Source organism: Mustelus asterias, chromosome 5 (genome assembly GCF_964213995.1).
Source record: "Mustelus asterias chromosome 5, sMusAst1.hap1.1, whole genome shotgun sequence".
In the NCBI taxonomy this organism is placed as follows: domain Eukaryota; kingdom Metazoa; phylum Chordata; class Chondrichthyes; order Carcharhiniformes; family Triakidae; genus Mustelus; species Mustelus asterias.
This window is the reverse complement of record NC_135805.1, coordinates 111752834-111768404: the sequence shown is the minus strand read 5'-3', so window position 1 is coordinate 111768404 and position 15571 is coordinate 111752834. Positions and strand designations below refer to the sequence as shown.

Sequence of the window (15571 nt, the reverse complement as noted above, 5' to 3'; positions counted from 1 at the left end):
TTGTTAATAAATGGGAAATGTTGCTCAGATCCAGAAAGATGGACAATGTCAGAAATGAATGTCTCACACTGGTGCAGCTGGGATTGCAATCTCACTTCCAAATATAGCAATGCAGCCCTGTCAAGTCCAACCTTGTGTGCCTACTCAATGTTAAAAACCCATTCCAAAAGCTTAAAATCAGTGGGTGATAGATAAAACTTATCAAAGTGAACCAGAACTGACATCATGATGGGGAGTTAATGCATCAGAATGAAAAGCTTTCAAGGGCCAAATGACCTTTGTTTTTAATCCTGCCTTCCCTCACATTTTTCTAAGTGTATTGTTGGCACAGAGCAAGAACTTTATTTGATCCAGCCGATACTGGGGCTGGAGACACAAACTGTGAGACCAACATGGAATAACTTTCTGATCTCCAGTTGTCATCCCTCACACAAAAATACTCCCCGAGATGTTTAGAGGTCTTTTATCTCACTAACAGCAATACCCAGCCAAAACAATGTGCAGGAGTCGATGTAATCATTAGTTTTGACTCTAAAACCATTCTGTGTGTAATTACTGTTTCTTTGTGATGGCTTTTTTTGGCAATTAAATCTACTCATTTTTCAAGTAACATTATAGGGAACACACACAGTGGAGCATAGAAACGGGAGTAGATCCTTCACCCTGGAGCTTGTTCTGCCATTTAATTAGATCATAGTTGGCATATGCTTCAACTCCAGCTACCTGCTGTTGTTCTATTGACACTTGGGATTAAAGGGGCATTGAAAGGAAATTGGCCAATGAACAGAAAGTGGAGAGTAGTAGTATATGGTTGTTTCTCAAACTAGAGTAAAGTATTATATATATCTTATTTATGGATATATATCAATGATTAATGGCTTGAGGATAAGGGGATCAGGCAGATCAGGGGGAGGCAGTGACGTAGTGGTATTGTCACTGGATTAGTAATCCCAGGTTAATGCTCTGGGGACCTGGGCTTGAATCCCACCATGGCAGATGGTGAAATTTGAATTCAATAAAAATCTGGAATTATAAGTCAAATGATGACCATGAAACCATTGTCGATTGTTGTAAAACGCCATTTGGTTCAGTAATGTGCTTTAGGGAAGGAAATCTCCTGCCCTTATCTGGTCTGGCCCACATGTGACTCCAGACCCACAGCAATGTGGTTGATTCTTAAACGTCCTCTGAACTGGAGGGCAGTTAGAGAGGGGCAATAAATGCTGGCACAACCAGAGACACCCTCATCCTATAAATTTAAAAATAAATAAATTTGATGTGAAACACAATAATAAATAGTGATAGGATAACAACATGACCTTCGGGATGCCATGGGCAGACAGATGAACTGAATAGAAACACAACTGATGCATTTGAACCTATAGAGAAATATTAAGTAACTCACTGTGGCAGGAAGAATGAGGTGAAGCAATATGCCGACTCTTTACAAAACACTGCTTAGGACCCAGCTGGTGAATCAAGTCCAGTTCTGAGCACCAAGATTTAGAAAAGATGTCAAACACTGATTTGATTTGATTTATTATTGTCACATATATTAGTGGAAGTGTTGTGGAATTAGTGGAAGTATTGCTTCTTGCACGCTATACAAAGCATATCATACATAGGGAAGGAAAGGAGAGGATGCAGAATGTGGTGTTACAGTCACAGTTTTAGAAGCATAGAATTAGAGTAAAAGATAGGATTAGAGGGTATGCTCAGCACCGCTTGCATGAAATCACCACCCTCCGACACCATCTTGAATCAAGAATCTGGTAAGAGTGCAGAGATTTACTGGTAGTAAGGATGGAGGAATGTAAGTTAAATGAATAACTGGGGTGTTCTCCTTAGGACAGGAACAATGAAAGATAGATTTGATGAAGAGACTCAGAGCCAAGAAGAATTTAGTAGATTAAATAAGGAAAAATTGTTTCCAGTGGCAGAAGTGTCAGTACAAAAAGACACAGATTTAAGATAATTGGCAACACAACCAGAGGCAACACAAGGGGAAAAATTGTTTATGCAGTGAGTTGTTACAATCAAGAACGTACTGCCTGCAAAGCTAATGGGAACTGGTTCAATAGTAACTTTCAAGAAGAAATTGGGAAAACATTTGAAGGAGAAAACATGCAGGGTATGGGGAAAGAGTGGGCGAGTGAAACTAATTGGATAGTTTTTCCAAACAGCAGCACAGGTACAGTATGCCGTTCTGTATCTGTATTTTTATGATTCTCTATTCCTCAATACCCTTATCCAACAAAATTATGTCAATCTCAAGCTTAGACATTTCAATTGACCCAGAAATGTGTTCTGAGGAGCAAAACTGCATATTTCCACACTTCGTATGAAAAACATTACTGATTTCACTCCTATACAGCCTTGCGCTAATCTTAAGGTGTGCTCTGTTGTACTGGGTATCTCCAGTGAAAGAAATAATTTCTCTGACTGTACTCTATCAAACGCTTTTACCATTTGAATCACCCTTCAATCTTTTAAGCTCAAGAAACCTTCCAACCTCAAGACATACTGGTGGTGTGGTGCTTTCCATAACTTTGCAATTGTTGAGTCAGCCATTATGAAAGATTGAAATTACATTCTTCAGTCAGAATTCTTTTAAAAACAGGGCGTGACTGGACAATATTCCATATATATATATATATATATATATATATATAATCGATGGAATTTGATTTCCTTGTGATCACAACAACTTTGAACAAACTCTATCAATCATACCATATTTCATGCATGGCTATGTGACAAAAATATATACTTTTTTTTCCAAAAATGAAGATTAATTGCAAACAAAGTACTCTTTACCTCCTGGAGCTAAAATAAACAAAAATTGTTTCACTGCAGGTTCACTTACTCCGGCCATTATTGCCAACTGTTGACATCCTACGCATTTATCTAGAAAGACTTTCATTGACAACAGATTTATCTATAAAGCATTCATTATTCATCAAGTTATAAATAGCTTTAACCTTCTCAATTATGAAGTTCAATTTGATACAGTATTCAACAGCCATGAATACAGATTTGAAAATGACAACTTCAAGGGTAGGGAGGAAAGGTCAAGATCCATTGATCTAAGAAAAGATGGGTGTTCTGATGGGTGGTGTGGAGCTGTATAAAATGCTTATTACATCACAGCTGGAATACTGTCGGCAGTTCTGGTCGCCACACTATAGGAAGGATGTGATTGCACAAGAAAGGACGCAGAGGAGATTCACCAGGGTGTTGCCTGGGCTGAAGCATTTCAGCTATGAAGATAGGCTGGAGTTGTTTTCCTTAGAGCAGAGAACGCTGAGAGGAGACCTCATTGAGGTGTACGAAATTGTGAGGGATATAGATAGGAAGAAATGTTTCCCCTTAGTAGTGGTGTAAATAATCAGAGGGCATAGATTTTATTCATTTGTATATTGTCACAAGTTGGCTGACATTAACACTGCAATGAAGTTACTGTGAAAATCCCCTAATCACTACACTCCGGCACTTGTTCGCATACACTGAGGGAGAATTTAACATGGCCAATGCATCTAACCAGCACGTCTTTTGGACTGTGGGAGGAAACTAGAGCACCCGAAGGAAAGCCACACAGACACGGGGAGAACGTGCAGACTCCACATAGTGACCCAAGCCATGAATCAAACCCAGGTCCCTGACACTGTGAGGTAGCAGTGCTAACAACTGTGCCACCGTGCCAGCGAGGTAAGAAGATTTGAGGGAAAACATTTTCACTCAGAGGGTGGTGGGAATCTGGAACTTATTGCCTGAAAGGATGATAGAGGGGGAATCCTCAACATTTGAGTAGCATTTAGATGAACACTTGAAATGCCATAGCATACAAGTTTATGGACCGAGTGTTGGAAAATGTGATTTGAATAGGTGGGTGTTTGATGGTTGCCAGAGACACAGTAAGAAGTCTCACAACACCAGGTTAAAGTCCAACAGGTTTATTTGGTAGCAAAAGCCACTAGCTTTCAGAGCGCTGTTCCTTTGTCAGGTAAATGAGAGTTCTGTTCACAAGCAGGGCATACAAAGACACAAACTCAATTTACAAAATAATGGTTGGAATGCAAGTCTCTACAGCTAATCAAGTCTTAAAGGTACAGACAATGTGAGTGGAGAGAGGATTAAGCACAGGTTAAAGTGATGTGTATTGTCTCCAGCCGGGACAGTTAGTGAGATTTTGCAAGTCCAGGCAAGTTGTGGGAGTTACAGATAGTGTGACATGAACCCAAGATCCTGGTTGAGGCCGTCCTCATGTGTGCGGAACTTGGCTATCAGTCTCTGCTCAGCGATTCTGCGTTGTCGTGTGTCGTGAAGGCTGCCTTGGAGAACGCTTACCCGAAGATCAGAGGCCGAATGCTCGTGACCGCTGAAGTGCTCCCCAACAGGAAGAGAACACTCTTGCCTGGTGATTGTTGAGCGGTGGTCATTCATCCGTTGTCGTAGCATCTGCATGGTCTCCCCAATGTACCATGCCTCAGGACATCCTTTCCTGCAACGTATCAGGTAGACAACGTTGGCCGAGTTGCAAGAGTATGTACCGTGTACCTGGTGGATGGTGTTCTCACATGAGATGATGGCATCCGTGGCGATGATCCGGCACGTCTTGCAGAGGTTGCTGTGGCAGCGTTGTGTGGTGTCGTGGTCACTGTTCTCCTGAAGGCTGGGTAGTTTGCTGCGGACAATGGTCTGTTTGAGGTTGTGCGGTTGTTTGAAGGCAAGAAGTGGGGGTGTGGGGATGGCCTTGGCGAGATGTTCGTCTTCATCAATGACATGTTGAAGGCTCTGGAGAAGATGTCGTAGCTTCTCCGCTCCGCGGAAGTACTGGACAACGAAGGGTACTCTGTCCTCTGGCCAATGTTTGTCTTCTGAGGAGGTTGGTGCAGTTTTTTGCTGTGGCGCGTCGGAACTGTCGATCGATGAGTCGAGCGTCATATCCTGTTCTTATGAGGGCATCTTTCAGTGTCTGGAGGTGTCTGTTGCGATCCTCCTCATCTGAGCAGATCCTGTGTATACGGAGGGCTTGTCCGTAGGGGATGGCTTCTTTAACGTGTTTAGGGTGGAAGCTGAAACAACTATATGATGACATCAACCAATTCCATCCCACCACCAGACTCACCATGGACTACTCTCCGGAATCGGTTGCATTCTTGGACACACGCATCTCCATCAAGGACGGTCACCTCAGCACTTCACTCTACCGCAAGCCCACGGATAACCTCACGATGCTCCACCTCTCCAGCTTCCACCCTAAACACGTTAAAGAAGCCATCCCCTACGGACAAGCCCTCCATATACACAGGATCTGCTCAGATGAGGAGGATCGCAACAGACACCTCCAGATGCTGAAAGATGCCCTCACAAGAACAGGATATGGGCGCTTGACTCATCGATCGACAGTTCCGACACGCCACAGCGAAAAACCGCACCGACCTCCTCAGAAGACAAACACGAGACTCGGCGGACAGAGTACCCTTCGTCATCCAGTACTTCCCCGCAGCGGAGAAGCTATGACATCTTCTCCAGAGCCTTCAGCAGGTCATTGATGAAGATGAACATCTCACCAAGGCCATCCCCACACCCACACTTCTTGCCTTCAAACAACCGCACAACCTCAAACAGACCATTGTCCGCAGCAAACTACCCAGCCTTCAGGAGAACAGTGACTACGACACCACACAACGCTGCCACAGCAACCTCTGCAAGACGTGCCGGATCATCGACATGGATGCCATCATCTCACGTGAGAACACCATCCACCAGGTACACGGTACATACTCTTGCAACTCAGCCAACGTTGTCTACCTGATACGCTGCAGGAAAGGATGTCCCGAGGCATGGTACATTGGGGAGACCATGCAGACGCTACGACAACAGATGAATGAACACCACTCGACAATCACCAGGCAAGAGTGTTCTCTTCCTGGTGGGGAACACTTCAGCGGTCATGGGCATTCGGCCTCTGATCTTCGGGTAAGCGTTCTCCAAGGCAGCCTTCACGACACACGACAACGCAGAGTCGCTGAGCAGAGACTGATAGCCAAGTTCCACACACATGAGGACGGCCTCAACTGGGATCTTGGGTTCGTGTCACACTATCTGTAGCCCCCACGACTTGCTTGGCCTTGCAAAATCGCACTAACTGTCCTGGTTGGAGACAATACACATCTCTTTAACCTGTGCTTAACCCTCTCTCCACTCACATTGTCTGCACCTTTAAGACTTGATTACCTGTAAAGACTCGCATTCCAACCATTATTTTGTAAATTGAGTTTGTGTCTTTATATGCCCTATTTGTGAACAGAACTCCCACTTACCTGACGAAGGAGCAGCACTCCGAAAGCTTGTGGCTTTTGCTACCAAATAAACCTGTTGGCCTTTAACCTGGTGTTGTGAGACTTCTTACTGTATTTACCCCAATCCAACGCCGGCATCTCCACATCATGGCCACAGACACAACAGGCTAAAGGGCCTCTTTCTCTGCTGCAAAACTGAATGACCATCAACATCTTATATGCTTACCATTACTAGACTAGCCATACAAATACAATGGTCAAAATGTTACCATCACGCCCGCCATGGAAATCGGACAGGGGGAGGGGTGAAACATGGAAAGGTCTGTTGATCTCGGGTGAAATTTTAAGGTCTTGGGACGAGCGAGGCCATAAAATCCTGCCCAAAGTCTACAGAGCAGGCCAGAGGCTGGTAATTCTGGAGAGAGTCCTGGCTCCTCAAAGCCTGTCCAGCATCAACAAGGCAAAAGTCTGGAGTTTGATGGAGTACTGTCCGCTTGCCTGGGTGCGTGTAGTCGCAACAATATTCAAGAGGCTTGACAGCATGTAATACAAAGCAATCTGCTTGATCAGCATTCCACCCACCAGCTTAAACATTCACTCCTTCTATCATTCTGCATAGTAGCAGCAGTGTGTGCTATATACAAGATGCACTGCAGCTACATTCTGAGGCCCTTTCAATAACACCTTCCAATAGCACCAATTTTTCACTGTTGCTGGGTCAAAACTTTGGAACTCCTTCCCTACCAGCACTGTGGATGTACCAACACCACTTGAACTACAGTGGTTCAAGATTATAACTCATCAACATCTTCTCAATTGCAATTTGGGATTGGCAATAAATGCAGGCTTTGCCAGCGATGCTCACATTTCAAGAATGAATAAGAAAACAATTATGTTAAAAGTATCACATCCTTTGATCTGGAACTCATTGTGTACTCTTCTGTCCTGTGAATGCATGTAGATTAGGAGAAGGTAACTGATGCCGATTGCGTTCCTCCAGTTGCTGTTCAGTTTGTTCCTCATCAGAGATCCAAGTGCATAAGTTGCTCTCATGCTGTAGCAAAGGCAGACAGCAGAGAAGCTCAAGAGAGGCTCTATTCTCTCTCCACAGATGCTGTCAGACCTGCTGAGATTTTCCAGCATTTTCTGTTTTTGTTTCAGATTCCAGTCTCTGCAGTATTTTGCCTTTATCAAAAGAGGTTAACTAACTTTCAAAATGTTGAAAATCACATGCCATACAGTGAAAGCAGACCCTCGAATACAAATCCAGCTAGCAGCACCTTTTGCATAGGTAGCAAAATGGCTGTGCAGTTTCAGTCAAAAAGGCTTTTGAATCTGTTAAATTCACTAAGTAATGAAACACTGCTATACTCTCGCCTTGTTGATCATGAGGAGTTTCACACAGCTTGGGAAGCCCTTGCACTGGTTGTGAAAGCCAGAATACTAGGCTAAAGTCTGAATTAATTGGCTCTCAACATACTTAAATTACAGACCTGACATCTCCAGGGGAATGTCCTATTTAGCTCCAAACTTGCTCCAGTAAAAGTTGGGAATGATTTGGATCATGTTGCGTTTCTGACTCGCCAGCCTTTTGGTGAGAATTTAACACTTGATCCCACTCTGTCTTGCCATGTCAAGTTCTGCCCTAAATTTTCTTTCTTTATGATGAGTTCAGATGTGTAGAATCTCCTCTTTTACCTATATTTGTCTTGAGCAATCATAATGTGGAGTAAATGAATAGAATTTGTTTTTTCTCTGTTGCATGAGATAAGCAATTACGAATGCCAGTTGTGTGTTACACCATTTTAGCTTTGCGTTACTGAGACAAGAATGCATTTTTTGATTAATCCAAAGATATAATAAGGGCAAAGTAAAAATGGTAATGATCTGGTCAAGTATTGGCACTGATTTCATCAAAGAAATCGTTTAATTTAGAGGCAATGCAAGTCTGCATCAACCACAAAGATGTGGAAAGGCTCATTGTCATTGAAACTGTAAAACTTGCTTCCTGTGATCGTCAGAAATAGATTTTGTTGTTTTGCAATTAAACATTTCATTTAGCAGTTTGCAGCAGCCCATAAGTAAAATATTCTCACTGGATTTGCCACCCGAACCATAATGACTTAGTTGTTTATGAGCTGCATGTGAGTTAATCCTTTCACATTTATTCTTTGAACAATCAAAGCAGGCTTTTGTTAGATTGTACATTCAAATGCATAAAGTTGAATGTCAACAGAAACATCAATATTAATCACAAGTCTATATTCCTAAAGAACAATTTGTATATCAAGTCCAGCAGTGGCACCTTAAATACACCAGCAAAAAAGCCTTCTATTTCAGGACTGCTATTATCAACCAAACGGTCTCACTGAAACTCTGTCTTCCTCACAAGTGATTCTGATCGCCACATTTGAAGAACTTGCCTCGGAATTCTCTCCAAAGGTTGCTTCCACTTGGCTGGCTTCAACATGGATCCACCTCCAGGGTTTTAATCTCACCTTCTGAGATTCCTTTTCTCTGAATCTCCGCTTACACTCCGGCTTTACCTTCCAAGCACATGGTCAGATCTTTGGCTATGCCAAGCAAAAGGGCACCTTTGCCCTTACAGCCCACAGTTTGGAATCACCAACATTTGGCTACTAGCTTGAATCTTCAGGGTTTCTATTGAGCCCACTTTGCTTCAAATCTGTTTCTTGCAGCTCTTTATTTAACTTAAAGCCTTATTCTCCTTTCTCTCAACTTTACTTAACAGCACCTGTTTCTGATCTCTGTCCTTGTTCCATACCTGACCTTCTTCTGGGACCTTTTTTCTGTCCCACTCCCTGGTCTGTGACCTTTTCCTTGGTTTGGGACCTTCTTCCTGTCCCCCTCTCCATGTCCTGCTCTCTAGAGCACCTTCTCTTGAATGGTGCTCTAGTTCAAGTGACCTGGTTCTCAATTTCACACTTTTCACTTATTTTCTTCTGTGCATGTATGCAGGATCATGCCCTGATCCCATAAATTCCCCGCCCAAATACTTTTACAAAATGAATAATTGAAGTTTCTTCGTCCTCAAGTCCCAAGAATATGAACCATTCTCATACTTGGGGATAGTCTCTTGAATGTTTCCCATGAGATCCATTACAAAGCTCAGACTGTTGCTTATTACATGAGTTCGCCAAAGTTTCTTGGTATGAGGTAATTCACTATTAAATCATGTGATTGACAGGTGGAAAAGTGCCACAAATGTTGCTCTATGCTGAAATTGAATGAAGCATTTTTCTGATTGTAAGATTAGACCCTGGCAGTGGACAGAGAGAATGCTCCCCTATCCACTGACAATGTAATCTGGACAGTTTTGCTCATTTGTCTTGGTTTCTTTTTCTCCAGTGTTCTCTGTATTTTCTGTGATGTAAAACGCAACACTACTTAAACGTAAAGCTACTTTTAATTCAATCCAATTTTTGTTCCAAATCTGATGTAGGCCGTCACAGAAAACACGTTAAAAAAAACCCTGACATTTTCTGTTAGAAATGTCAGTCTTTATATTGTAACCAAGCTCCTTGAAATAACAGATTCAGAGTCAAACCAGATGCATAAAGGTAACAAATTACAGAAAGTTCAAAGCAATATTGACTCCACTCAAATATGTCAATCCAAATTCTAAAGTCAGCACCACTGCAAGGGGGAGTTGAATACTGATAACATGAACACAATTTTACAAAATGACATTTTGGATGGGAAAATTTATCAGGCCCATTGTCAGGTCCCAAAATCAACGGTAAGGTCTTTGGCTTCATTTGTATTCATAAGTGCTGGCAGCTTGCCCATTTCAACTTTTACAAAGTTTGGTTTGCTTATGTAGTTGGTAGAAATCTTAAGGTTTGTCCTCATTTGGGTGCGGTGCATGGGATTAAATCACAATACTGTGATGCCTATGGAAATACTTCCGCATGCAAAGGCTAGGAGTAGCTTGGAACTCTTTCTGCAAACAGCGATTGACTCGAGATCAAATGTTAATTTTAAAGAAGTAATCACAATTTTCAAACCATTTGAGAATGCTCTTGACATTAAGTGCACGGGTTTGGACCGACAATTTAATTCCAATGTGTGTTCTACCATTGACCTGCGCCTACATTGTCATTTTTCTTCTTTTTCTGCTCTAGTGGGGGATAAGGGGCAAGGGCTTGAGATTCACTGGATCATGCCTAAAATGAACCATTTGCACTCAGAGGGTCCAATAGTCTAGCGAGCATGGAGGGCCAGTGTGAACAACCTCGTCCCAATGGGGAGAAGCACCATGCCACTGGAAGGAGGGTTGAAGATTCTGAGGCGTTGGTGACGAACAATAATATTTAATTCAGTGGCATTTCCAAATTTAACAAGTGACAATGCCCCCACAACTACCTGTGCCTAACTTCACCCATGCTCATGCTGTGCCCGTACAATTCCTTAGACTTGTGAACCCTCCAATTACATCTAGGTGTGTTCCCAGGATGCATCTCAGAGTCGAGGCGGCCTTCTATCTACCACACCCTGTTGCCTGAAATGCCCTTGAGGGAGGGCTGGGACCTCGAGGGCCCTGGCTTACTTTCGAGTGGAAGTGCGGACGACACATGCACCCACGTCACAACCTCTATCTGTAACAAGCACCAGCACAGATACTGGCACATCAGTGGGCAATAACACGTCAGATCAGATGGTAGTGCATAGTGGTGAGAGCACATCTCCCTCAGATGAGCGATGGTGGACTCAGATTTCCCAAGGCGCTGGCATTCGGTGGACTGCTGGAGACCAGGACCATGCCGAGTCCCAGGCAGATGATGAGCCTGAGGAGTCATTGATCAGGCAGAAAATGCTGGAAGTCTAGTGGGTTGTGTAAGATCCCCGAGGGTCTGTGTGTCATGGTTTCTTTCATTGAAGAGTCCATGCAGAGCTTGAGAACTGCATTGATCCTGGGCAATGTTTTGTCTTCAGCTCCTGAGAAGGCATCTCAAAATCTGGCCATGTGGATTTTCAGCCTGCAATTCTTTAAGAACTTGCACCAGAGAGAACACTGTTGCTGTCCCCACCATCTGGCCACTCACGTGGGCTCCGGACATACATTTGATCCCAACATCAGGACTTATGCCAGCAGGTAAAATCCCTGCCAATCTTTCCCAGGACATCAAATATGTTAAATGTCTTATATGTTTCTGATGTTCAGAATTTCAAAAGCCAGGTTTGGTATCACTCAATAATTATTACTGATTCACCACATCACCTTCCTTTGATGATGCTCTCTGGAATTTATCTACTTATTTGGGTGACTCAAATCCAAAGTAGTACTGAGTTGCAAGCAGTAGAATATATTTAATGTGACACAGGAAATCCACAACTTGCTCTTCTGGTGTGTAAAACCTTTCTGACCCCCTTGATATTGTGAGATACGGTATCCCACTATTACATAAGTGTCATCTTTGTAAATGACGTGATCATGAATGACATTGAATTGAAACAGAATACCAACAAATACCACCTGAAAATAAAGCAGATTGGTTATTCCACTGGGACCTGGAAATGGATTATTTATGTGCTAGGTGTGACCAAGTGACACGAGGAAAATGACAATGCATATGTCAGATAATGTGGTCTGTTTAATTTGGTTCATACAAATGCATTACACAGTGCAAACATCTCTTTGGTAAATTTGTTTTATGCTGTGTTCCTGTTCTGTCTCATTTAAGCAATATGGCTATTAAGACACTCAATCTCAGAACAATGTGTACAAATTCAAAGACGACAACGGTCAGTATAAAAACTAAATCAGCACTGTTGTTAAGAGAGGGAAAAAAAGCGAAACAAAGCAGTAGAATAGCGTTCTGTTGTTCTGACGGAACAATCCGTTTATCAGTGTCAGAGCCTACAGAGAGTCACACAGATAGAAATGAGGCCATTTGGTCCAATGCGACTTTGCCTGCTTGCAAGACAAAAAAATAAAACAGACATGCAAACAAAGATGAAACTCAAGTGACTTTTCTTTTAAAGGCAGAGCAAAAACTTAAATATTTTTCAAAATACTAAATTGCTCCTTTATATCCTAGGAACCCCTGAATAAAATGTTCAGTAAGTTTATGTTGAATGTCATGAAATTCAACTGCTCCTGTCAATAGTTGGCATCTTTTTGCCAAGAAGTACTTAAAATAAAATCTTAAATCACATGAGGTTTTGTTGCTGCTGTGATGCACTGATTTGTCTCTACCCCAAATCTTTTGCGAATGTTAAAAACATAGATTTGCTAAGAGGTTGGCATATAACAAATATGGTTACTTTTGTTAAAGTAACATGAGAATGTTGCCTTAAAATCAAATAGCACCATAGATGAAAGGTGAGGTATGATGATTTAAAAAAAAAAATTAGATGTCCTTCATTAATGGTTAAAAGTGACCAATTAACACCTGACTGAGTAAATAAATTAAAAAAAATCTTCCCAACAATAAAGAAACAATGGTTAGAAATGTTAAATGACATTTAATACTGTTTCACTGGTTAGCATAGCTTTTCAATGGATAATCAGGGAGCAAGAAACCCCTTTATGGACCTCCCCCTTCCTCCTCCTCCTCCCCCCATCCCCCCCACCATTTCTTATGTCTGTATACAGTAACAAATTACTACAATGTAAAAAAGGTTTTACTAGTACATAAAAACAGTAATCCAAAAAAATTAAGAAGTGCAAAATGCCATAAATCCAAGAAGGTATAATGGTTAGAGCTGTAAATTCAGTAGCCAGACCACAAAGACAAAACAAAAAAAAGATTTCTTTTCAAATGCTCTGATCTAGATTGACAAATAATTGGCAATCTTACTCACTGTGTGAGGACACTGACATATAGTGCCAATTAGTGAAATAGATGGGGCACTTTTTTTCCCAATGTAGTATGTACACCAATCTGCAAATTAGTAGGCATCTATGTGTCAAACGTCCAAACAAGTATGAATAACATCTTCACATTAGTAAATACAAGAACAGCCTGCATACAAGTCTCAACACCTTGGGAGAGTGAAAGCCTTTAGATTTTTAGAACACAAAATACCTGGGGCTTGAGAACGGAGTGAAATATGCAAAACCCCTCTTTTGATGTTTTTGTTTTAAACGTTCCTCCTCCAAAACATTTTCCCTCGGTCATTCAAAAGGAAAACCAGCACATAAACAAATATATGTTGAGCCAGAGGAGTCCTTGAGATTGTTTCTGTCTTTAAACAAAGAAAGTTGTGTGGAAGTGTTAAGGTATGTTACCCCCTGCTTTTTAACTATAGTGTCATATACAAGAAATTACATGTAGCACCAATTTTCATTTTGGCATTTCTAACCTGAGAAGCTTCTTACCAGGAAAACATTGACAGACAAATTGAAATCACCGTGTCATAAAACACACTTCTTCCCTTTCAACGCTTTTGCATTGTGGTTTTGACAGTACACTCATGGTGCATGCACATAAAATGTTTTAACCATGTTGCTGATTTAAAACCCAGTTTACGCGAAGCATGCATTTGAGCATTTTCTTTTAATATTGTTCGGGATTTCTTTAAATTGGTGTTTTCTTTGCAATTCTGACTGAATACTCATGGGTAGTTTTGAAAGCACACCGACATCCAGACATCATGATTCACTGTACAATTGAAAGGACAGCACATCCCCTCCAGTCCTGCAGTGAGGGTTTAGGACCTCTCATCTTGTTTCAAGGTGTGTTCTGCACAGACTGGACAGCAAGCGCCCTCCATCTTCACAGGATTAGCACAACTGGCTGATGGACATGTTTCAACGAAACAGGTAAGCTGTCCTGCCTGAAATGCAAAACAGAAAGAGATTTTGTTTCAAGTACGATTGAAGTCAAAACAAGCGCTGCATCCCAGCTGTACAGCAAGGACTCGAAGTGCAACTAGCCTCTCACTGTTTTCAATTATCTGCTTTCTCACAGGCATTTAATATCTATCAGACCGTAACCTCAGGATAACATCAATTATGGCTTTTTTGAATAAATTTTCACTTCTTCATCATGTCAAAGTAGGAATGCACTGTCGACTTTACTAAAGATGCTGGAAAGTTAAGTGAAAATACACGCCACGCAACTCTTAAAACAAAAATAAACAAACCAATACAGACAAATGAAAAATACACAAGCCTGGATTTTGCAAAGGGAGGTGGTCAAGGTAGCTGTGCTCACCACTAGTACAAAGGGCACGCAACAGCCTTGAATGTTATGACGTGCCAAGTGCACATTCAGGTACTTTTTAAAGGATGTGAGGCAACCCGCCACTACCACCCACCCAGGCAGCGCATTCCAGACCAGCACCTATTTGCCATCAAATATCTGCAGCCATACCTTGCATTTACAGTGGGTGCAGGAGTCCTCCTTCCACTCCTCTTTGTCGGAGCGCTCCTGTGCCTTTCCATCAGTGCATCCAGATTTACTGAGTTGCCCTTCAAGTTTTTTAATCTGGAAAAATATGAAAAAGGCAATAAAGGACACGATTGAAAGTAAAATGATGACTATCTGTCTTTAATCAGCCACAACCAGACAGCCCAGAAAACAGGGACTATACAATGGGCTGGATTTTCCACTACCCGCAGCATGTTCTGCGGTGTGGAGGCAGCTCAGCTCTCCATTGGGCAATGGCAGGATAGTCCGGTCCCGCCGCTGTCAATGGGGTTATGCATTATATGCACCCCCACACTCCCCGTCGCCAGGAAACCTGCAGAGAGCCCGGAAGATAGCCGGCTGGCGGGAGCGGCTGGAAAATTCCAGCGAATGTCTAAGTGAGAAAAGGAACACTATTGTGGCACGTCATGCACTTTGGAAATGTGGTACAATGGGGTCCAACATAGAAAATCACTTATTTCCCCTTGCAATCATCCACACTTTGATGAGACACTAAAATCCCCTTGTCCACAGAACGAGGGCTGGAATTTTACAAACGCTCGTGTCTGGTGGGATATTATACAAACCTGCCGAAGTAAACCACAATTTAAATGGCTCGCCACATCTGCCAGTGGGAGACGCAGCATGGCAAGACCATAAAATTCTGGCCTCGATTTCATTATTTTACTTGACAGCTTTGTTGCTAAACATATCTGTAGTGTTTTGTTAGTTCTGGTTCTGTAATAGAAAAAAAAGACTATACTTAAAAATAAAGGTAACCCAAATATCACTCTTGGCCATTTTAGTGGACAAGTGCTTAATATGCTGATTGTGAAATGTGTTGACGTCTTGTAAAGAAGCAGACGGGAGGGAATCTTCTATAGAATC

At 42.1% G+C, this 15571-nt stretch overlaps 1 protein-coding gene across 5 annotated transcripts in view; it reads right to left on the bottom strand.

The window, feature by feature from the left end:
- Positions 1 to 11900: 11900 nt before the first annotated feature.
- The window catches only part of pxdn (peroxidasin), a 248988-nt gene continuing 245317 nt past the window's right edge, over positions 11901 to 15571 (bottom strand). For all 5 annotated transcript variants that reach the window (XM_078213208.1, XM_078213210.1, XM_078213209.1 and 2 more), the window contains 2 exons: positions 14648 to 14761; positions 11901 to 14108 (listed from right to left, as the gene is read on the bottom strand). In XM_078213208.1, the coding sequence (XP_078069334.1) occupies positions 13983 to 14108; positions 14648 to 14761 (240 nt within the window). In that variant the 3' untranslated portion in view covers positions 11901 to 13982. The remainder of the gene's footprint in view (positions 14109 to 14647; positions 14762 to 15571) is intronic.